Source organism: Lepisosteus platostomus, chromosome 21, assembly GCF_059453375.1.
Source record: "Lepisosteus platostomus isolate fLepPlt1 chromosome 21, fLepPlt1.hap1, whole genome shotgun sequence".
In the NCBI taxonomy this organism is placed as follows: domain Eukaryota; kingdom Metazoa; phylum Chordata; class Actinopteri; order Semionotiformes; family Lepisosteidae; genus Lepisosteus; species Lepisosteus platostomus.
The window spans coordinates 2,487,267-2,509,953 of NC_142631.1; the positions used below are offsets into that span (position 1 = coordinate 2,487,267).

Here is a 22,687-nt window from a genome sequence, read left to right on the forward strand (position 1 = left end):
GGCATGATCTTGAATGGTGCATTCACAACATCACTTATGTTTAAAACCTATGTTCATCTTTAGCAATTATCCGATATAAATCCAGTTTATAAGCACTTGCTATACTGAAGCGTCTTCAGGACATTGTCTTATCTTTAAGCGTGCCGATGTCTTACTCAAAGGCAAATACTGTTTATAATATTATTACTATTATATTAATTGCTTTATTTTTAATGCATATGAATTTAAATTTATATTGCTTAATTATTCATAATCATTTATTTAGCGCTTTTCTGGACACTCCACTCAAAGTGCTTTACAGGTAACGGGACATCCCACTGTCGCCACCAATGTGCAGCCCCCACCTGGATGATGCGACAGCAGCCATAGTGCGCCAGTACGCTACTGTCTGGCACCTGTGGGAAAGTGGAAAATCTGTACATAAAGGGAAACGGATGCTTAGCTGCAAAACTTGCTGCATGAGAAACCGTTTTAATTAAGTTCCTGTTTAGCTCAGCTAAGCACAGTAAGAAAGGGCTTTGCATGGAGCCTAAAGGCACGTGTTTAATTATGAAACTCAACTGTGCTTGGCACACATCTCAGAATACGTATTTGTGGCCTTCAGCTACTTTGTTGTTGCAATTTGTTTTCTATCGTTGGATACGGTAACCGAATGTATCAATATTTATACGGCGTTCTTGTTCTGAATGTAAGAAAAGAGCCTTGCGTGTGCTACCATCTGAATGCTAGTCATGTCAGTCAAGATTGGTTCGATTGACTTGACAAAAGAGCAAAACGACACTCGGGAGACATGTTATTGGGCCATGGAGCAAATATAAGCAGATCTGTGTGCTCAGGATTTAGTTTGAAGTCGATTCTCAGTACCTAGCTAAACAATCGAGGGTGGTCTGAATGCACGTTCATGCTCACAGATGCTGTGCAAAGCACGCACTATGCAAGGAGCCTGCTGACCTTCGACCTTTCAACCTTTATGACTACTAATGAGCAGACAAGAACAACATGTCACACAGCAGCCTAACTACTGAGAGGACAGGCCTGCTGCCCGGGGTGCAGACCTCATCTGAACTCATCCTTTTTTACTTCTGGATTCTAGAATCCAGCCTGACCGATACACAGCAGCAAACAGCAAGTACAGCCAAAAGTTAATTCATTTAATCTGAATGAGGTGGAACACAACATAACTGCTTATTCAATTCAAGGTCATAGTGACCCAGAGTCTATCCCAAGGAGCAGCAGGTGCAAGGAGGGATACACACTAGATAGGACACAAGTCCATAGCTAGGAACACACACCAGGGCCAATTTTGCAGAAGCTAATTACCCTACCAGCTCGTCTTTGGACTGTGGGAGGACATACAAACTCCATGCAGACAGCACCCCAGGAATTGAACCCAGGACCCCAGCGCCGCTGTGCCACCCCATCAATAAAATAGTTTGATAAAGAACAAACTCTGCACAACAACGTCAAAATGCCTGAACCCCCCCCCCCCACACACACACACACACAAAATCTGAAATGCTTAAATACCGTTTGGGATTGTTAACGCTGAGCAGTCATCTGTCAAACCACCATCGGCAAAGTAACAAACTTGAACAAAAAGAGTCTTCACAATTAACACGTGGCAGCTCTGAAGTTTATTTCTCTTATCTAAAGTTAGCATTTTAAAAATATCACAGTTCTACGCTGCAAACGGTTCACTCTTGGGAAATTTTTGAAGCATGAAGAACACAGCAAATTATTAAATTAGTCTTTCGAGTTTCAAGTTTCTCACCCCCCGCCCGCCCCCTACAGTGTGGGTGAAATGGAGCTCCAGGACGAGTATATTTCAAAGCGGTGCTCAGCCGTCCAGCAGTGGGGGGGGGGGCGGACTGTGACCTCCCCCCAGCAAGAGGGCTGTCCACTCCGAGCCCTCTGCTCCAGCCCAGGACCTGGCGGACTGGACACCAGGAGGCAGGGAGGACAGAGCCAGAGAGAAACTGGAACGAGCCAACTGCGTTAGCAGAAGAGCCAGCAGTGTTGGCCGTCTGCTGAGATGCTTCCACTCTATCTCAAGCCGGCCACGGAGCAAAACTGTCAAAAACATCAGGGGGGCGGGGGAGTGGGCAGGCTTTTCCCCACAGAAAATCCCGCCCAGAGAAACACTCGTCTCCCCGCTGCCCAAACTTCGGCAGCTATTTACACTGTAAATCTGGACAACAACAACAACAAAAAAAAAAAAGAAAACTCTCGAGTTTTTAATAAATATGCTTCCACAACACTCCCGTCATTGGCATGTCAGTGCGTGCTGGGAGGTCCACAGCCGAGACCGGTCCGAACCGTTGTCGCGTTTCACTGGGGGGTGTTTCCTGATGAACGATGCATTGTTGCAGCGTGCACAGACGTCCACACTTTTAAGAGAGTTGACTCAAACCGACTGCGGTAAAGAATTTGTACCTGACTGATGTGGCAAAAGAAGGACAGGAATCTGATTATGCAGCGCCTTCAAGCAGAGGAGCGATCTTTCCAAACTGCCTCCCGACTGACGGCTACGTCGCTGCAGTGCTTATCCGGTCCCCTGAGCTGTCCCTTGAACACTGCGCTAACGTGCAATTCGCTGCAAAGCCTCTGGTGGTTTTCGCACCCTGAGGCAGCATGCCACTTCCACCACCACAGCGGGATTCTGGAGTGCCACGCTGCAGTTCTTGGGGAAGAAGGTCCCCTGGCTCCAGTCCTGTCGCCACACCCAGACGGGTGTTCGGTCTCGCTGAGGTGGTGCGCTGGCGGTCTGGCCGGTTTCCCAGCTCTCCTGCGTGGGGCCAATCCCGAAAGACCCGGGAAGAAAGACAACCGGCTGATGGGAGTGACTGTTGTGGGTCTGCAGGTCGGCCATTTTTCGGCATCGCCCAGCAGCGGGAGAGAGCTGGGAGCGATTCCTGAACGGCTGGTCCTCAAGAACCACGGGGGGGCACATCTCCTTTCAAAACGAGCTAATTGTGACTCAAGCCCACCCCCAGTTTCCCAAGCCTTTTGTAGCAGAAGGGGTTATTGAGAATCAGAAAAGCTTCAGGACTGGAAATGGCAACATTAAACAGTAGTGACCACCAGGAACCCCTGAGAAAAACCTGGGGCAAAAAAGCTGAATTAGAACTACGACACACTTCTGAGCAGGCTGTCCTGCTGGAGACAGAAGCAGGAGACCTGGGGGACCCGCACTGAGAGACCACTGGGTTTGAGATCGAGTCTTCCCGACAGCAGGTGGACTGTCCGCCCGGGTGGGCACGGAGGCCTTTGGAAAGACACGCCTATCCAGCAAACCGGGCGCAAGTTCAACTCCGCCTAGAGCTCTGGACACCCCACAGCTTGTGCCGACATCAACAACAACAACAACAACATAAAGAAAGGATCCCGCAGAAAGAGAAAGAGCTGCAGACGATTTCCAGTCGTTGCAATGAATACCTTCGAGCAAAAAACGCAAAAGAAAAATTCCGATGTGCAGAGTCGGCATTAACTTCGGAGGAAACAAAGTGCAGATCGACGGCTGACAGGTTTAGGGCCGAATCCCTGGGGTCCCAAGCAGCCGGCAGGGAAGCCAAGTCCAATGTCCAGGGGGCCGTGACAGCCGTGTCCGAATGTCCAAAGTCCTGCTTGTCCCCCCACCCCCACGTCTCAGAACACCTGGGGTCAGAAGCCCCCCGCCCCCCCCCTCCCCTCCCGTCCAGCTCCAGGAACTTGGCCGAAGTCCGAAGAGGGAGCCGCCCATCAGACCTGCCGCTGGGGGTGGGCTGACGTCTCTCTCGTCACGCCAGGCTCTCCCGCCCCCCCCGCGTCTCTGAGGGCCCGTTCGACACCTTCTTCACCTTCTTCACCCCCTCCGTCACCCCCGTCGTCGTGGTCACGCTAGGGGGAAGAGAGGAGAGGAGCATTAGCCACGAGCACGCGCTGCAGCGGCGGCGCCACCTGGTGGCAGAAAGAAAGGACAGACGCCCAGCCGGAGGGGCTTCAGTTGTACCCCGAAGGGACCCTTCACACCCCTGAGCAAGGAGCTTCACTCAGATCGACGTGTCAAAAACACTCCTTCTGGACACCCCACTCAAACCACTGTAAAGGCCATGGGGAATCCCACTACCACCACCAGTGTGCAGCCCCACCTGGATGATACGCCAGTCCGCTCCCCACACACCAGCTCTCAGTGGGGAGGAGAGCAGAGTGATGGAGCCAGTTCAGAGAGGGGGGTTATTAGGAGGCCATGATGGGTAAAGACCAGGGGGAAATTTGGCCAGGACACAAGGGGGTAACACCCCTAACACTTTTCGAGAAACGCCCTGGGATTTTTAAAGACCACAGAGAGTCAGGACCTCGGTTTCACGTCTCATATTCACAGCATTGTGTCCCCATCATTATTCTGGGGCCTTAGGACCCACACAGACCGCAGGGTGAGCGCCCCCTGCTGGCCCCACTAACACCTCTTCCAGCAGCAGCCTTAGCTTTCCCAGGAGGTCTCCCATCCAGGTACTGACCAGACTCACACCTCATGAGCTCCAGTGGGCTGACAGTGGCGAGCAGCAGGGTGATATGGCTGCTGGCTATATGTTCTATACGAATAGGAATTTCTTCGCACCCGATGAACCTGGTACAGCAGAGGCATAAAACTAAACGATCAGATGACCTACCTCCAGCTGTGCTTCTTAAAACTCTATTCGACCCGGAGGTCTTTGTCGTTTCATAAACCTCAACTAGCACTCCATAAACGAAAAGCACCTGAACCTCAGAAAACGCGTCTACAAGTTCCTCATGAGCGAAGATGCTCGTGTGCCCTCCCGTCTGTAATGTAGTTAAAAACGGACACTGGCTGCTCTTTTGCCATGAAATGCTCTGATCATCAGCCCCTCCTGAAAACAGAGCAGCTTGAACAGGACACTTCCAGATTCGCTTAGAAAACAAAACTCTTGTTACGCACCCCCCCCTTCACACTTACTCAACAAAACAGTTCTACTAAGACGAGTCTGTAACAAAGCGGGACTAGAATTACACCTGGCATCAGCCAGCGCTCCTGGGTAGTTCGTATATTACAGCTGTCTGGCACTTGTGGGCTGAAAGACCTCTGCTCGTGTTGGTGAATTCATTATTCATGAGACACAATGCACTGGGACTAACCCTCGAAAATGAGACCAGCAAAACAGCGTTCTCTCACAACCACAATGCGGCAATTTTCCCCTATGCAGAACACAGAATCGCTCGCACCCGAGGAGCAGGGTACAGAAGGGGGGGGCCCAAGCTGAACAGGTCCGTGCTGGGCGGCAACGATATCTGAACACAGTCAACCGGACCATGAGGACTATGTTCAGCTCAACAGCAACACTGGACACCGAACAGGCTCGTGCTGGTCAGTCACATGCAGTGCTCACACTGAGCTGATGGGGTGCGAGTTCCAAGACCACAGGAAAGCGTTTCTAGAGCAATGCTCGGTTTCCAATAGCGCCTCCCTGAAAGGGTAAACCCTTTCCTAGTGAGCCGCTCTGAAATAAAACCCACAGTAAACACTCCTTTCCTCACACTTGAGTCACCCGGTATAACAGACTACTTTCTATCACAGCCCATAAGACTCAATGCAATGAAACATCCCTTCGGAAACAACAGGTTACACCTGTCAGCAAACGAGCCGAGTCAACTCCCCCGTGCACACGGCAATGCTACAGGATAACTGGAATTTGCACACCTGTGATTAGACACTCAAAATCCCTCCAGACATACTGCACCCTTTGCTCCCGATTATAACAGAGCTGATGGGGATCCTGGTTTAGAAACCTCCGTATTCTGATTAAATGTTTGAAGAACGATCGCTTCCCTTTAAAAGAAATCTGACTTTCCTTGCAGCTTTGTCCACGAGAAAGAAGGCCAACCACGTGCACCCTCTGGGGAGGTTTCGGACTGCGAAGGAATATTTTCTATTGCTGCCCAAAAACAACAGCTCCACGTCACACTGTCATCCTTTGGAGAAATATTTGAACACGTTTTAATAAACAAGACCCGGCAATCTCTGCCTGTAACCCTCAGTCCCGCTGCTAGACAGAAAACTGCTGAAGTCAGGCGCTGGCTCATCCGACATCAGACCGGGAGAGATTCTTCAACATTCCCCTTGGCCACAGCCTGTCCAAACTTGATAAAAACACACACTGGGTTTCCCCGATTGCGGAGGACAATCTCCCAGCATACCGACAAGACCAGCTGCCAGGAGAGCAGCCCGGACCAGCCATCTGCCCCAGTCTGGAGACAAACAAAACCCAAACTCTGTACCGTATTTAATGTTAATGTTTCTTTATCAGCCCTATACAATTTCTTGCATTAGGAATTAGTCTTTTCCCAGACCCCAGCTTGCTCTCCATGAGACACACAGACAGGGAGAGAAGCTGGGGGTCAGAGCGCAGGGTCAGCCATTGTACGGCGCCCCTGGAGCAGGTGGGGTTAAGGGCCCTGCTCAGGGGCCAACGGAGTAGGATTCCTCTGCCGGCCGCGGGATTTGAACCGGCAACCTTCCAGTCACAGGCGCCGATCCTGAGCCACAGAGCCCCCGCTCCGCCCCAATCTAATCTCTGCTATAGGGACGTGTGCAGGCGGGGCAGAGATATTAACCCTCGCCGGCTGCGTTTCTTCAACTTGACCAACCCCCCACCTGGGCCACTCGCGTCAACTCAAAGGGAAGATGGGAACAGTCGCTCCGGGCAATAGAATAAAAACAAAAACGCGTCTGTCACTGGCAAAATGTTCCCCCCCGCACAGCTCCTGCTGAACAACCAGGTCCAACTGTCTTTCCTAACCGACGGGCCCTTTTAAGCGTTGAGCCACGGGCTCGTTTTCCAAGCGAAGCGAATTTCTAGTACCTTTCAGTGCGAAACGGCTGCGAATGAAAGAGGACTTGGCGCTGCCAAGGCCACAGGAAGCTGGGAGAAGGCTGCAGCACATGGCCCCCGGCCTATTAGCATTCTGCACGGATACGGACACTCGTGGAGGGATGCACAATGGGAGTGGCTCTATCACAGCAGCCTGATTACCTGCCTGTTAGTATTCACAGCATAAAGCCATGCAGTCCCTTGCATCCGCCTGCAGTGAGGAGCATAATGGAAGACGAAAATAACCAAAATAAATCTTCCCCAAGGGATGAGCGCTGCTGTGCCTGAATATACTGCTTCTCCAGACACTCATCCATCAGTGCGAGAGCAACTGGAGGTGATTTTCCTGGGCTTGGTAAGCTGTCCCATAACCCCAATGCAAACCTGAGCCAGGTCGGTTTTAACTGTGCAAGACAGGCCTGCCAGCAGCTACAACACCCTGCAATTCACAGCTGGCAGCCCCACTGGAGCTCAGCTGGCGTGAGCCTGGTCAGTACCTGGATGGGAGACCTGGAAAAAAAAAAACTACAGTTGCTGCTGGAAGCGGTGTTAGTGGGGCCAGGAGGGGGGTGATCACCGTGGGGTCTGTGTGGGTCCTAACGCCCTAGAACAGTGACGGGGACGATTTAACGTGAAAAGGCGCTGTCTTTCGGATGAGACGTAAAACCGAGGTCCCGACTCTCTGTGGTCCTTAAAAATCCCAGGGCGTTTCTCGAAAAGAGCAGGGGTGTTACCCCCTGTGTCCTGGCCAAATTCCCCCCCTGGCCTTTACCCATCATGGCCTCCTAATAACCCCCATCTCTGAATCGGCTCCATCACTCTGCTCTCCTCCCCACTGAGAGCTGGTGTGTGGGGAGCGGACTGGCGCCTCATCCAGGTGGGGGGGGCTGCACACTGGTGGTGGCAGTGGGATTCTGCTTTGAGTGGAGTGTCCAGAAATGCACTATATAAGCATGAATAATAATAATAATAATAATAATAATAATAATAACAACAACTTATTATTATTTATAATATAATAATAATATTATGTAAAGGCACATCTGCAGATGCCTGTACACCTTGAGCATACCCAGGCCCACGGCCCACCCTCCCCTAGAGTACACAGGAGTGCAGGCTCACACTCACACTCAAGCGGAGCAGCTGCCCTGCGAGCCGTGCCAGGCTGGCGCCCGCTGGCAGGTCTGGTCAGACACGCAGAGCTGCGCGGGGAGCCAGGGCGCCCGCACGCCGCTCGGCTCGCGCGGGGCGGGAGCAGCTGCCAGGCACAGGCCCGCCATCTGCTGCCAGCGGCCAGAGACAGCGCCGCACTGCAGGTACGGGGGCCGACGAGCTCGGCTCTGCCGCTGCGGCGGGCGACTAATCAGTGAAAAGCCAAGAGGCTGTTTTTTTTTAACGCTCCCGTTCTTCACTGGTAAAAGTGGGTCTTGCGGGGGAAAAAAAACAACCAAAAGCCAGAAACAAAAAAAAGAAGCTCTGCGCCATCTCCTGTATCGTTTCACTAGGGGCCGGACTTATGAAGTATTTTATTTTCATCCACCGAGTCACCCTGCAGTTTCTCCGGTCAGGACAGCTGTCATTTACTGCCCTGCCGCCCAGCGTGACCGTACTGGTGGCACACCTGCGAGATCAGAGTGAAACTGGAGGCGAGCCCGCTTCACCTGGACCAAAACCCAGAAAGCAGCAGCCCTGCCTGCCGAGCCCATCACAGGGCAATCCATTCGGACTGCGCGGTACTGTGAGTGTCACGGGTCTGGCCGGTTTCATTTGGAAATGAGGTTCGCACGAGCGGTCTGCACAGGCCCTGGGACCCGAGGCCAGAGCGGGCCCGAGCTCCGCGGGTATCGCCGTTCCGAGAGGGCGCGCCACCTGTCGCCTGTCCTCGGTGCACGGCAGGCGCTCTGCCCCAGAAACAGCCCTGCCAGCCCGCGCGGCGTGCGGCCCGTGATCTGTGCCATCGTGTTTCCACGAAAGACCTCACAAAGGCTGGAGGGCGTGGCGGACGCAGGGCGGCTGCCCACCTGTCCACCCTGCGAGGCTGCCAGATGCTCAGCCACAAACCTGATCTAGAGGGATAGGATGCACAGTGGGGAAAAAACACACACACACACACACACACACGAAGCCGTGCCCGAGAGTATGCATTGCAGAAGAAAGGACTTGTCCAGAATACCGATTACAATTCTGATCCCCCTCACCTACAGTACAAAAATGGCCGCTAGGGAGCTGAAAGCCAACCTCTGAGCGGTATCTCACAGGCATGGAAACAAACAGGCCTGCCACAGGCACCTCAGCTATGAAACAGGTGGGTAAAGACGGGGGGGGGGCATGAGATAAAAAATGCCTTTGGAGCTGAATAAGAGAGCGTCACGTCTACACGGAGAGGTCTCACAGGTGTGTCTGGAACAAACGGCCCAGCCGTGCACAGCAGCTCAAGCTACAAATGAATACATCCCGGTGGCCAAAGTACATTTACACGGGCCTGTCCCGTACCAGCGATGCAGAGGACGTGACGTGCCTGCTGCCTTCTGTTAACTCCATGCCGCAGAGAGGCCACTGGAACATGCAAGCAAAAGAGGTCCCTGATTCTCCAGCTCCGAGCAGCTGTTAAAAGCAGTGCCTGTCGCGGCGCTCTATATAGGTTAATGTGCACAGCGGGAGTCTTAGCCAATGGCAGAAGAGAGACGGAGAATATTCTTTTGAGTTAGGAACGCCTGTGCGGAGTGGAGCAGCTGGTTTTATAAATACGAACTAGGACAGAAGCCCAGAATGGAAAGAACCAGGATTCTAGCAAGGGGAAGGCTGCAGTCGCAACGAGGAAGGGCACAGGGCACCCTGCCGAGCTCTTTCAAACGAACGCAAGGGTTCATCGACGCTCTGATGACGCCCCGACACTCCTGCTTCCGGGGTTCTCGTAGGGAGAGTCACAACTCCTCAACGCCCAGCTGCCTACTGTCCCCGACGTGCCACAAAAACCAGGACGGCGCACCGACACGCCGGCGAACGCACCTCCGAAACACAAGAGAGGTTCTTTCAAGCTGTGAAGTTTCACTGGTGCAAAATGCTGAAGAGTAGAAGCAGAATATGCCCCCCCCCCCCCCCCAAAAAAAAAACAAGGTCAGGAAAAAGCAATGGAGCACCCTGCATGGATGGGCTGCTGCACAACAGGCAGCCCCTACTCCCCTGACCCGGCAGTGCAGACTCCCCCTGGGTTTGGAACAGAGTTAAAGAGCCTGCAGCCTGTTACAGGCTGGTACTCCCAGCTCATGTGGCACTTGGCAGTTAACGGACCCCTCCAGCTCCATCTTTCAACAACATGGCCGGGCAGCTCCATCCAGACTCCCACACGTCTCTCCACAATCTGGGCTGAGAATCGCTCCTGCCCAGAGCCGTTCAGACACTCCGCACAGACGTGGCCGTCAGGGACGACACCCCCCGATTTCCCCGAACCCTCGCTGCTCCTTTCCTAGCAGCGATCAAGAGGCTCTCGCCAAAACGGACGGACTGATTTAAAGACGCAGGGCGCCGACACCCATGTCTGCCGCTGCACGTCAGCAGAACGCATAGGGGTAGTTTTAAAAACTGCTTTTCTCCCGTTTCAGAAACCAACACAGCCTTGCACCAGCAGCAGCCAAAAAAAAAAGGCAATTCACGCCGCCTGAGCTCCGTGAGGACGAAAACAAGGACACTCGGCGCCACAAGCAGGGTTATTTCTGGAAATACTTGGGAGAGAGCGCGAGGAGCCGATTCCAGAGGGCAGGACAGGCGAGGCAGCGGGACACAGCGAACGAGAGAGAGGAGGAGGAGGAGGAGAGAGGGGAAAGGAGGGCCGAGGATGGAGAAAAACAAAACAGGGTTTTTGGAAGGAAGAAAGGACCATAAAAAAAAAGATCAGAGGGAAACAATTCAGAAAAAGACTAGCAGGAAAGAAAAGTTAATGAAAGAATGGAAAGGGCTCAGTAGGGTGGTTAAAAGAAATGTCTACCACCTTGGGGTTCATTTTTAAAACTGATCACGCCAAAAAGCGCCCGAGTAGGTTTTATCTGGTCAATACTGAACTGCTGCTTTTAAAGAGTGTGTGCAGGCATCAGCTACAGTGGACTAATCTGGAACGCGATCGCACCAAGGTTCGTGCATCTGAATGTCAAACGCGCATCACGTGACTTCCGGGACGGACAGACCGAGCCCACCACTGCCGTACCCCTGGAACACCGAACGTCACTCTCCGAAAATATGTCCACATCCTTTCCAGGCACCATCCAGCAAGGTTTCGGACTGCTCGCACACGAGAGCAGTACTCGTGCCCTCACTGGTGGCGTGAAGAAGGACTTTTAGTCACCCAGAGTTTCTTGAAATGACTTTCCGGATGTTTTCACACCCCTCTCCTGAGCTGTGCCTTCATGCCGATTCATCCCTGAGCGGTTCAGAAGGCTCCTCGGTCATCACGGTGGAGTCTTTGCGTCTACTCGGCCCACCTGTGGCTCATGGGGGTGATTTTGTGCGCTTTCATTATTTGAGGGTCTCCACAACACAGGAGATGAATACTTATGCAAATCAGGGCTTTTCCTTTTATTTTCCATCATCTGTCTAACTTCTTTTGATATTTTCCTGTCATTGTGAAGAGCTTTCTGTGCTTAAAACCAACATTAAAGGCGACTCCATAGTGTCATGGCTGCAGGCTTTAAAGCAACCCCTTTGTTGAGAACTGCCCCAGGCTCCCAACTCCTCTGTGTGACTTAGGTCCTGGAACCACGCATTTCAAAAATCTGGAAGGAAGCGGCACGCGACTGGGACACCCAGGGACTGAACCCGGACCCCCCCCCCGACAGACAGCGGCCCACCGGCATCTTACACATCATCCATCTCCAGGTCCTCCTCCTCCTCCTCCAGGGGAAGCAGCAGGTAGGGGTTGTCGGACGCCGGGCGGAACTTGTAGCCGGTCAGGAGGAAGAAGACCAGCGTGGCCAGCTCGTCGAGGAGCTGAGGGCAAGACAGCAGCGCGCACAGAGAATCAGCAACTGCAGCAGCTCTCTTGGCGGAGGGCTTACTGTGTGGGGTCCCTCGGTATCACAGCAGGGGCTGCTGCCCAACCTAGACAAGAGGTCATCCGCCCCCATCCCCACCCCCCCGTCGTGCGGGACTGCTAGGAGGTCACTGATCCCAGGATCTCATCCAGATGCTTCCTGAAAGAAGCCAGGGTTTCACCTTCAAGGAGATCATGGCACCATTGAACTCCTGGCAGTCCAGTAGGACAGAGGGGCAGATGGCAGCCTGTTCCAGCCTCCCACAACAGCGAGGAAAGCTGTTCTACTAAGTCCTTGCTGTGTTTTTTTAGGGAAAGCATACATTTACCTTTTTAAAAACAAATTAAAAACGACTGTTTTGGCTTTCTTTTTCACTTTAAAAGGAAAACCCCTGGGTTAGGGGTCGGGTGAAGTCGAGACCAATCGAGGTCAGCCAGCTGACTTCCAGTCAATGGCTCACACAGCCGATTGGCCAATCAAAATCCCAAGGTCCCGGACCGGCCTTCTCCGGCCAGACAGCTCGGGTCAGACCGCCGATCCCAAAGAGCCACAGCGGGATTGCATTTTCCTCTTCCCCCCGGGCTCCTGGTCACTCCACTGAACTGAGTGACATCTCGACTGTGGGTTAACGGAATCAATGAAGTGATCAGTTAAGGATCCGGTTCCAAACCCTGCTGGGCAGCGGCTCTCCGAGAATGGGCTTGCAAGCGACTGGAGAGAGGGGTTACAGCACTGACAGTGCCCCCTCCTGGCCACGAAAGAAATCACCAGAGCAGCACCTGGGAACACAGAGCCTGAGCTTCCTCCAGCAGTCCGGCCCCCGGTGTCCTTGCAGCATCTCAAACCACAGGACCCTGGGTAATGGACTAAATAACACTATATAACGGACCTGCACGGCTGCCCTCTTCACAGAAAACATCTCCTCTGCTCAGCAGCACACCAGAGTGGATGATGTCTGCTGGCGAACCTGCGCTTACCTGATAGAGCCACTTCCACTGGAAGGGAACTATGAACTTGATGAGAATGGCGATGATCCGGGTGAAGTATATGTAGCAGACAATCTATAAGAGAAACAGAGTGGGGGGGAGAGAGGGGAGAAAACTTCTTAGCATTTTTTTAAATGAGACACGAGAGCAGAGAGCCCCAATTCTGACTCTTGAAATACGAGATCACGAACCCATGAGGACAAATGGGGCAGATGGAACATTTTAAAACCATGCTGGTGAGGAATTTGGACTGCGCCTTGCACGTTACGTACAGAGCCGGCGCAATGCCCCTGTAAACACTTGCTGTGGTGCACTGGAGTCCAGGCAAGGTGCAGTAAAGCAAGGTGAAATCAAAGACATGGTAACACAGGCCGCCTGGGCGTGCCATGGTAAAACAGAGTGAATGCACCGAAAACCTCCATGCACATTTACCCCCTGGGTAGCTCTTACAAATGTGTGAACGCACAACAAACGAAGACCAGCGATGCACATCTGAGTGCAGGTTTTCTCCCCCCCATGTCACACTCCTTCGCAAGCCATGTCTTTTCCCAGACAGGCCCGAGTCTGAAGGGCACGACGCCGAGGCAAATCTACCAGCGGTGCTGCTGGAGCAGAGGAAAAAAAAAAAAACACTGAAGCGCTAAACCAGCACAGCTTTCAGAAAATCCCAGCCATGGAAGTAACCTCCTTCTGAAAATAGACTGAGCTGAGGGGCTTCGGAACTTCAGAGAAGAATCCTTAACCTATTCCCTGCAAATTAACATCTATGCGGCGCTGACACTAAGCTCTGAGGGATGTTATCTCTACGCATTAAGCCTTCTGCACTTCAGATACAGAGCCTTATTAAATGCTTTCAGTGCTGCGCACAGACCTATATTCTTTTGAGGAAGAAAATTCTCTTTATGCCTGAAAATCAGAGGTAGAGGATTCAGCGCCTTCCCGAACAATAAATAGATGGGACCGGGAGAGAGATCAGCTGCAGCGTCTTGGACCGAGCCCAGGACTGAAAGGCTGGAGGTCCAGGACGCAGCCCGGGAGAAGACGACAAGGCGAGCAGAGAGAACGGGATGTCTCGTGCTGTCCCCACGCCGAGACGGAATCCGGAAGAAAAGGGAAGACCGTCAATCGTGCCACTCACACCCCCAGGAGCAGAAAAGGCAGGTGTGCAGGTGTGCAGTGTGGTCTGTGAGGGTGGTCTCTGCTCTCCTCCCCACTGAGAGCTGGTGTGTGGGGAGCGGACTGGCGCCTCATCCAGGTGGGGCTGCACACTGGTGGTGGCAGTGGGATTCCCCATTACCAGTAAAGCGCTTTGAGTGGAGTGTCCAGAAAGGCGCTATATAAGTGTAAGCAATTATTATTATTCTTTTGGTGCAGACTTGGCTGCGGATGGTTCTTTTCATCCGGCGCACACTCCTGGGACAGGCAGGAGCACTGCGGAGAGCATCGCCACCGCACAGCGGGAGAGAGCCGGAAGGCGGCAGGGGCAGTTATTTATTGCCCCTCGCTCTGAGCAAGAGAGCTGTGATTCCCCCTGGGAACGTCCAACAAATCAAGTCACCGCTGGAAAAACACTAAACTAAAGGGGAAGGGGGAGGGTTAGGCAAAACTCCAGGAGAAAGGGAACAGCAGCCGAGAGGCAGGCTGGCCGAATGAGCCATCCTGCGGCCCGCGTGGAGCAGAGCAAGACAAACAGCTCAAAATAGCTGCCAAAGCGATAACAAAACGCTTTTCCCCAAAAAAAAGGAAAAAAAAGTAATAACCCCAGCAGCCGCTGCGTGGGTAATTTGCATTTGCCTTACAGAAGTGGCAGAGACTCGAAGAGTGTCATTATCTAAAACAAACTGAAACCAACAAATCGTGCAGGCGCTCGGTTCACAAGGAGCCCTGATGCGCTGTTACATACAGTTTTTCTCTTTCTGTGCTTCTGTTATCCATGTTGGCAGGCTGACTTTTCAGACGCAAAAGTGAGCTACAGAACACCCGCAATTAAACATGTTTTTTTGGGGGGGTGCGGGGGTGGGGGTACCGTCCCTTAAAATCCAGCCAGGTCTTGCATCACTTTCCAAACAAAGGTCACAGACGAGAGGAGGCAAGTCGATCTGTTCTGGCAGCCGAGTGGCCCAGCCGTGTCTTCCAGGATCCAACAATGTGGCTGAGGGGTTCGCTCCAGACCCCCACAACTCTTTGTGCAAAGAAGCTTTGGCTGATTTCAGTCTTAAATGCACTCGGGTCAATAACACATTGCTTCATTTCACGTGAAAGCACAGAAACTTATTCGGCAAAGGCACATCTTTTGTGTTTTTGGGAAATTAGACTTGATGATGGTACCTGGCCTCCATCTATTGATCACCCATCCAATGTGACGGTGAAGATGTTCTAGGGAATTAACTGGACAAAACATTCAGATAAAGGGTGACCAGACACATCTATCTGAACGTAAAACACTGCAGCTCCTGCTGAGGGATGTAACTAGCAAGTAAGATTAAAGCAGTCTTAACACTATCAGATAATCATGCAATGGAGAATTATTTTATTCCCAAGTCACCAGTTCCTTAGAGTGATACAGTTGTCTGAAACTGAGGGGTTTTTTTTTTGGTAAAGAACTCTGAAAGAAATTTAATACCGGCTGAAAAAAGAGAAAATGAAAGAGATTGCACTGCACTAGAAGAATACTTATTAAGATGCAAATTTCATCCTGTGCAATATACCTCCTGCTTTTCACAGCCGCATTTATCTACATTTTAATGCAGGGAGCTATGAGGGACCGAGCTCAGATTTAAACTTTTTATTCTTTTTTTAAAATGCTTAGCAAATTTGACAAATTACCAGGCTTCTGAAACACAGGAAGCTGAATTATGTTTCATCCCAATTGTGTCGCAGTGAAATTATGCCTCAGCTTATCAGAGTAAAAAAAAATGTGTAACCTCCTATGCTATTAGTTTTATTTTTAAAAAAAACTCCAGGTTCAGGTGGATCCAGGCCTTCCGGTGCCGTCAACAGGAGTGTCACAGCAAACACTCAGGCGGGATGAGCGAGAAAAGACCAGAAAGGGAACGTTACCTACCATCACGTAGTAGTGTCTGAAGAGCTTCAGCTTGGCCAGGTTTATCGCTGCTAATGGAGGAAAACAAAGGGCAAGTGAGTATATTAAAATTAACACAACTCAATGAGCAATGCCAAAAGGCAAGTGCACAAAATCCGCACAAGCGCACATGAAACAATTCAGGCTCAATCCCTTTTTAGGTCTCACCTGGACCCTCTGACACACACTGGCCGTGAGAATGCACCTGCGTGACGCTGGACACCGAGTTCAGGCTGCGAGACACTGCGTCTCAGTCGCAGGAGCACGGGAACATATTTCACAGGGCACATAAGCAGTGTAGGGGCGATATAGAGGGCTACTTCATAGCATCGCACAGCGCGCGTTTGCGGGAGGAAAGAAAAATCTAAATTAGCCTCCCCCTTTAAGAGAAATCTCAGTCGCCATCTGTGCAATCTCCCGCACCAGCTTTTTCAAGGCAGTGCATCTGCAGCATTTGACCAAAATCGGGTCTTATGATTATATGTGACACAGCCATCTGGGCTACTGTGCACGATTATCTAATGCACACCAGTCACTTCCAGAAAAGGTCACAGAGAGGATTATAAAACAAAGGGGACAAAAGCAAAATCCGCCGTAGTCCCCTGTAACGCATCGCAGGGAGTGAAACACGATGCCTCACGTCGGGGATACGGGACTGCAGGGTAGGAAAAAAACCACATCCTTCCCAGAGCGCTCACAGGGCTGATCCCCTGTCCAGAATGACAGATGGAGGAAGTGGAGGATATTAAGGACGGGAGAGAGAGAAAGGAGAAGCACAGGGGGCAGCATGCCGCAGTCTCCCCACACTGTGAAAGCCCGCCCCCACCACCACCGACACAGAGATCACTCCTATTCTTCCCCCTCCTTTCTCCCAGCAGAAAGCAGGTGCGCTCGCGCCTGCCTGCACCTCTGCCCCTTCAGGCCCAGGAAAGGGCACGACCGGACGTTTCTGCTCTTGGCGCGGTTGGGGGAAAAAAAAAAGACGCCCAGCAGCCAGGTACACCGATCCGGCACTTTCTAGCACGGCACAGACACGGCCTGTTCAAACCACAAGCCTCCAAACTCCCCCACCCCTCCCCTCATTTCACCTTTTGTTTTTTTCCCCACATGTCGAGGGAGGGGGGAAACCCCCCCCCCCCCCAACACACACAATTTGTCTCACTCATGTAAACGCGGAGAGTAAAATACCGCAACAGCTTTGCTGAAAATCACAGCGGGTCTTGCGCGGCAAGGTGTTACTTGGAGCTCGTTCAAAACTGACACTGTGAAGAGCGTACCGCGAAGGCCTGGAGTTAGAGTAATGCTGAGATAAGGCAGCCTGCTCATTAAGTGCCTTTAGGTGACCATGCAGCGCTATCAGAGGTGGAGGATTCAAACCCAACACACAAAGTCTTTAAAAACACAAGAGTGCAGCACGAGTTACTGCGTGAAGACGGGCTCTGATGTGACAGGGAACAGTTAACACTGCAGACAGCCCCAGGAAACCAGGGAGCCTGCTCCTGTCTCGCTGTCAGCTCCTCTTCTCCAGGATTCCGTTACAAGGCTTGCTGAACTCCGAAAAAAACAACACGGAACAGAGAGACGCTTCTCCCGGGAAGTCAGAAATCCAGAAATCGGGGATGAAAGGATATATTTGGAAATGCAAGGCAAGGGAAAAAGTAACAAGCCTGAGTTCATTATTTACTCTGTATTCTGCTAATTAACGTGGACAAATCAGGAAATCAGGTCTGGTGAGGACATGTGAGGGCCTCCAGATTTGCACAGCCTAGTAAGGAAAATCTGCAGATTAGTGCCTTTCACAGATGGGGGGGGGGGGGATAGTTTATAAATTGGATTGTGCTGAGATAAAATTATAGCAGATTCGCAAATGCCTAGAATGTTCGGTTTTGGGAAAGGTTTGCCTGTTTTGCACTGCCACCCCGATTTGGAATTAAAATCCTGAAACGCCTTTCATCCCACTGTGATGTCCCATATGCGCTACACACTGCATGGTGAAGGCTGAAGAAACAGGGAGGGACAGCATCACACGTAAGGAAAATATATCCATGCACACAGTTGGTACTTGAAGTCACAGCTGTCACTGTAAATGAACAGGGTACACACATACATAGAGCAACTTGAAAAGTTGTGTGGTGGCTCTGTGGCTCAGGATCTGCGCCTGTGGCTGGGAGGATGCCGGTTCGTATCCCGTGGCCGGCAGAGGAATCCTACTCCGTTGGGCCTCTGAGTAAGACCCTTAACCACAGCTGCTCCAGGGGCGCTGTATAAATGGCTGACCCTGCGCTCTGACCCCCAGCTTCTCTCCCTGTCTGTGTGTCTCATGGAGAGCATGGTGGGGTCTGCGAAAAGAATTTCCTAATGCAAGAAATTGTATAGGGCTGATAAAGTGATCTTATCTTGAAGATCCAACGTATTACCCTAAGGGGAACAACACGAGCGCTATCTTCAGGGAATTCACATACTGTGGGAGCATGGTGGCGCTGTGGTTGGCATTGCTAACTCACAGCGCGGGGTAACTGGGGTCAATTCTTGGGTTGCTATCTGTGTGAGGTCTGCATGTTCTCCCTGGGAGCTCCCCTTTCCTCCAAAGGTCAAAGACACGCTGCTACGCTAACTGGCCTCTGGGAAAACCGGACCTGGTGTGAGTGTGTCCCCGCTGGTGTCTGGGGTCCCCCATCTAGGGTGCATCCTGCTTTTGCGCCCATTGCTTGGTGGGGTTAGGCTCCAGCTCCCCGCGACCCAGAATTTGAAGAGGTTAGAAAACGGATGGAGGGAAAAACAAAACAGCCCCGATTCGCCAGGGTGCAAGAGACCGAAGAGTGACTGGGTAGGGATGAAACAGCTGTCGCGCTGAAGGCGCAGCTGTAGAGGAGAGACCTCGCCGCCTGTCAGCGGCGTTACAATCTGTTTCGCACCCAGTCCCTGCTGCTGACCGGCCGTTCCTGAGCAGGCAGGGGCGACAGCTGGATGCCAGATTAAAGCCCAGGGAAGACTCAGCGCACCGATCCGTGATGCGGAGGGCGGGCGGCTGGGTGATAAAGGACAGGCAGATTTGGCTCGAAGTTCACCGAACGCTCCTGGAAAAGAGTACGTTTTGAATGTTGCACCGGTGCTTTTGTTAACTCAACACGGCACGGCGAAGACATAAAGACAGGTGGACTTACAGACAGATCAATGGATCACAAGACGGCAAGCGTGTTAAACAGAAAGGTATTCTTTGAGATCGTCTGCTCTTAAGTACACTGACTGGGGGCACGACAACAGCTCCGCTGCCACTGGGAAATGTAATCAGATATTTCGCAATACCGTTCCTCCCATTCCTGCCCAACAGCTCTCTTTTCTTAATTAAACTGCGCTCGGAAACAGGTCTCCGAGTCTCCACAGCGGAAAGGCAATTATCGTTCTCTTTACGCGACGACAACACGCTCCTGCAAGGGCTGACAGCCCAAATTTAATTTGAAAACAATTACAATCAGACCGCATCACTGCAACATGAGCACAGCTATGAGCACAAACAAGCTGCAGACGTTCAACTGCCTCGAAACCTTGAACTTTCACGCGAGGAAAAAAAAAAATCGCATTCCGGGAAATTAATTTTAGATGCTACTTCATCACCTTTTAAGAATCATAAATAGTTTATATATCGTACTGAAAATCTGCACGCAGCTCTGTATTGATGATAAAACAGTGCCATTCTCAAAAGCCATATTCTTATCATCTTCCTGTTTTGTAAAGAAGTACTTCACTGTTACTCCATCTACAAACACTAAATATCCATATATCAGATCAGCATTGAAAAAACACTCGATGGAGGTCTTCAGAGCCTTATCAGTAACTCAACCCTTTAAGAACAACCTACCTGCAGCAATCAGTAAACCTTTCTGCTCCCTAATTAGACAAACGTGATGACAACTGCACATCGCAGACTGCATCACTGATGGTTATATTTCACGGAAAGAACCAAATGAAACCTGTGGCCTCCAGTAGACATTGTGACGTTTGATAATGGACAGGAAGCCACGTGTCCGGTTTTTGTCCAAGTCTTCTCGAGGAAGAGCAACGAAGAACGAGCACACGTCTCGTCAGAGCCTGAAAGGGCCTCTGTGCTGAATTTTAATTAATTAATACACCCAGGCCGGGGGGGGGGGGGGGGGGGGGCCTCTGGGCTCACAGGCATTAGCGGACTAAACCGCGTCCTCATCGAGTCCTTCGTCCATTTCCCTTCGCCAGCGAGAATTTCCCTGCTCCTTTCCCGTGGCGGAGGGGGAACAATCTCTTCAACGCACCTCGGAGGGCCCAGAGCAAATGGGTGGTCAGCGCACCAGGCTCCTCTCGGGGAGGTTTCAGGGTGCACCGCAGTGACACCCCTCGAGAGGAGCACTGTACCCCCCCACTGCTCCGGAACATATGTGGGAGCAGCTCGGAAACGGATACACCTGCCATCAGCTAGCACCCCCTGCAGGGAGGGGCAGGCATAAACCCAGTCTGCTTACCTCCAGCATCAGGGCTCCAGCAGAAGCTACAGATTCTTTACCTGCACTTCCTCAGAATTAGCAGGCAGCCCACCAAAACTGCCTAATTTCCGTAACACGGCGAGAAGCAATGACAGACAGAACAAAGGCAGATCTTTTCAAAAAACGAGCAGAATTTTTTAATTTATTAAATTATTTAATTAAAATTCTAACACAGCACTTGCTTGCTGCAAGGGAGTTGAATTTGGGACTGGACACGAAGGGCGCCAAAAAGGCAACATTCTGTATTCCTTAACGCAACAGGCGCAGATATTATCAAGGCAAAAACTAGGCAGATTTCGAGGCTGATCTTGTTTCAGAGGATCAGCTGGCAATAAGCATGGTCATACCAGAGAGACGGAGGGAAAAAAAATTGTTCTCTGACCAAATCTGGGAAATTTCATGCTTAATCATAACTGGAATGAGGCCCAGAAGGCAGATGAAGGCAGTAACTGGACTGGAACTACCAAGAGCGATGCTCTCGGAAGGGAGAACAGCATCCCACTCGTCCTGTACGCCGGCACACACTGCACTGTCAGACCCCTGTCACGTCCCGGGGCAGGTCGGCGTGACCCACTCCAACTGCCCCAGCGGGAGGAGGGGGGCAGGGGGCCAGGGCAGACACAGCTGGCTGTCAGGAGCCAGAAACAGCGGAGAGAGGCCGAGCCAAAAAGCAGAAGGCTTTCAGAACCCGGGCCCTGCAGGGGGCACCGGTGGGGGGGTGGGGGGTGGGGGGGATCTTCTGCTTGTAATTGTCAGCACTGCTCTCACTCTGCTCACTCAGCAGGAAGAGATAGCAGCGAAAAAACAAGTTTTCAAAGTGTTGTTTAAAAAAAACCCACAAGAAATTCCCTGCAGAGTGATATTCAGGGCCAACTCGCATCGCAGAGCCTCTTGGGAGGAGTTTTATTAGTCTTTTTTTTTTTAAAAAAAAAAAAGCTTGGCTCTTCAGCGAGAAGCTGGCGGTACGACCCAGAGCCCCGGCCCCCAGACAATCCTGACATTTTAACATCCAGACCTGCAAGCTCGAGAAAAGCACCTGGAGCAGAAAGACCAGCTGGGTTTGATCTGCCTCGTCACAGGATCCAAAACCCCCACAGGTCTGCCAATTCCAGAGCCTGGACCCGTCTGAACCAGCTGCAGACATTCGTACCCCTTCGCTTTCTGAGCTTGGTGCCACTCTGAACCACAGGACCATGCGCTCACTAATGCTGGAAGCACATATCATTGGTACAAATGGGAGCATCAAGATCTCGACACCAACAGCATCAACACCTGCGACTGCGGGAGATCTAGTCCAGCACTTTGCCGACGTGACAGGACACCAGCTTCCTATTGAAGTAAGTGCTACCAGACTCCTAAATAATCTTATACTCTACACCCTAAAAATAGAGTACACATGGCAGACTACCTACATACTCAGGTCTGACAACAGATAAGCCAACAGGTACAGAACAGCTCACATCCCCCACAGCTTAATTACTTCAATTTAGCAATTAACAGCTGAGCTGTAATTAACAGGGGTGGGCTAGGAGAGCAATGCCTTGATCTCCAGCCCCTCCCCTCCCCACCTCCACCAGCCCCAGCTGTGTGATCAATACTCAAGTCAGTCTGGTGGGTGGGCTCCAAGATCTGAGAGCTCGGGGGGGGCGGGAGGGAGTAAATAATGTCAGTACAACCAGGGATCACATCTGGAACAGCTGCGCTCTCTGATCCCAGGGCCCCTGGGAGGCACACTGACACACACGGCATGTGTGAAAGGCTGGAGGGAGCCTGCAGTCACACTGTGTACTGAGCTGCATCCTGCACACTCATCTTGGCACATCAGTGTTATCAGCGTCAAGGGGAGCCGTCTCCGATTAGATCTCCATCAGCAGCGGCACTATAACGAGGCAGGCACCCTTTTCAGTCATGAGGGGCGTTGAGCCATGCAAACAAAAAAAATACTGCAAACAGGCAATAGGAAGACAGTCTGCTTTCGCACACACCCAATGCAAATAACCACCCTGACCACGTCCGCTGCCGGCTGCAACAGTGTAAGCAAGTGCGCCCCCTGCAGCTGGAAACCTCACATCACCGGCTTGCAGACTCCTGATCGCCGCAAGCTGAGCAAGGGAATCTGATCAGATCAGTGTTTGGCAAAAAAAAAAATAAGGCTGGTGGCCCAGAGACAACCAAAGACAGAAAAGGCGTCGCTCTGGTGCCATCACAGCATGCA

General features: G+C 51.7%; 1 protein-coding gene across 3 annotated transcripts in view; it reads right to left on the minus strand.

The window, feature by feature from the left end:
- Positions 1-1,611: 1,611 nt before the first annotated feature.
- gpr107 (G protein-coupled receptor 107) overlaps positions 1,612-22,687 on the minus strand; it is a 31,759-nt gene continuing 10,683 nt past the window's right edge. For 2 of the 3 annotated variants that reach the window (XM_088614811.1, XM_088614813.1), the window contains exons 15-19: positions 15,941-15,990; positions 12,868-12,951; positions 11,719-11,846; positions 1,902-3,876; positions 1,612-1,868 (exon numbers count right to left, since the gene is read on the minus strand). In XM_088614811.1, coding sequence (XP_088470937.1) covers positions 3,777-3,876; positions 11,719-11,846; positions 12,868-12,951; positions 15,941-15,990 — 362 coding nt within the window. In that variant the 3' untranslated portion in view covers positions 1,612-1,868; positions 1,902-3,776. The remainder of the gene's footprint in view (positions 1,869-1,901; positions 3,877-11,718; positions 11,847-12,867; positions 12,952-15,940; positions 15,991-22,687) is intronic. The other variant, XM_088614812.1, reaches the window with a different exon arrangement.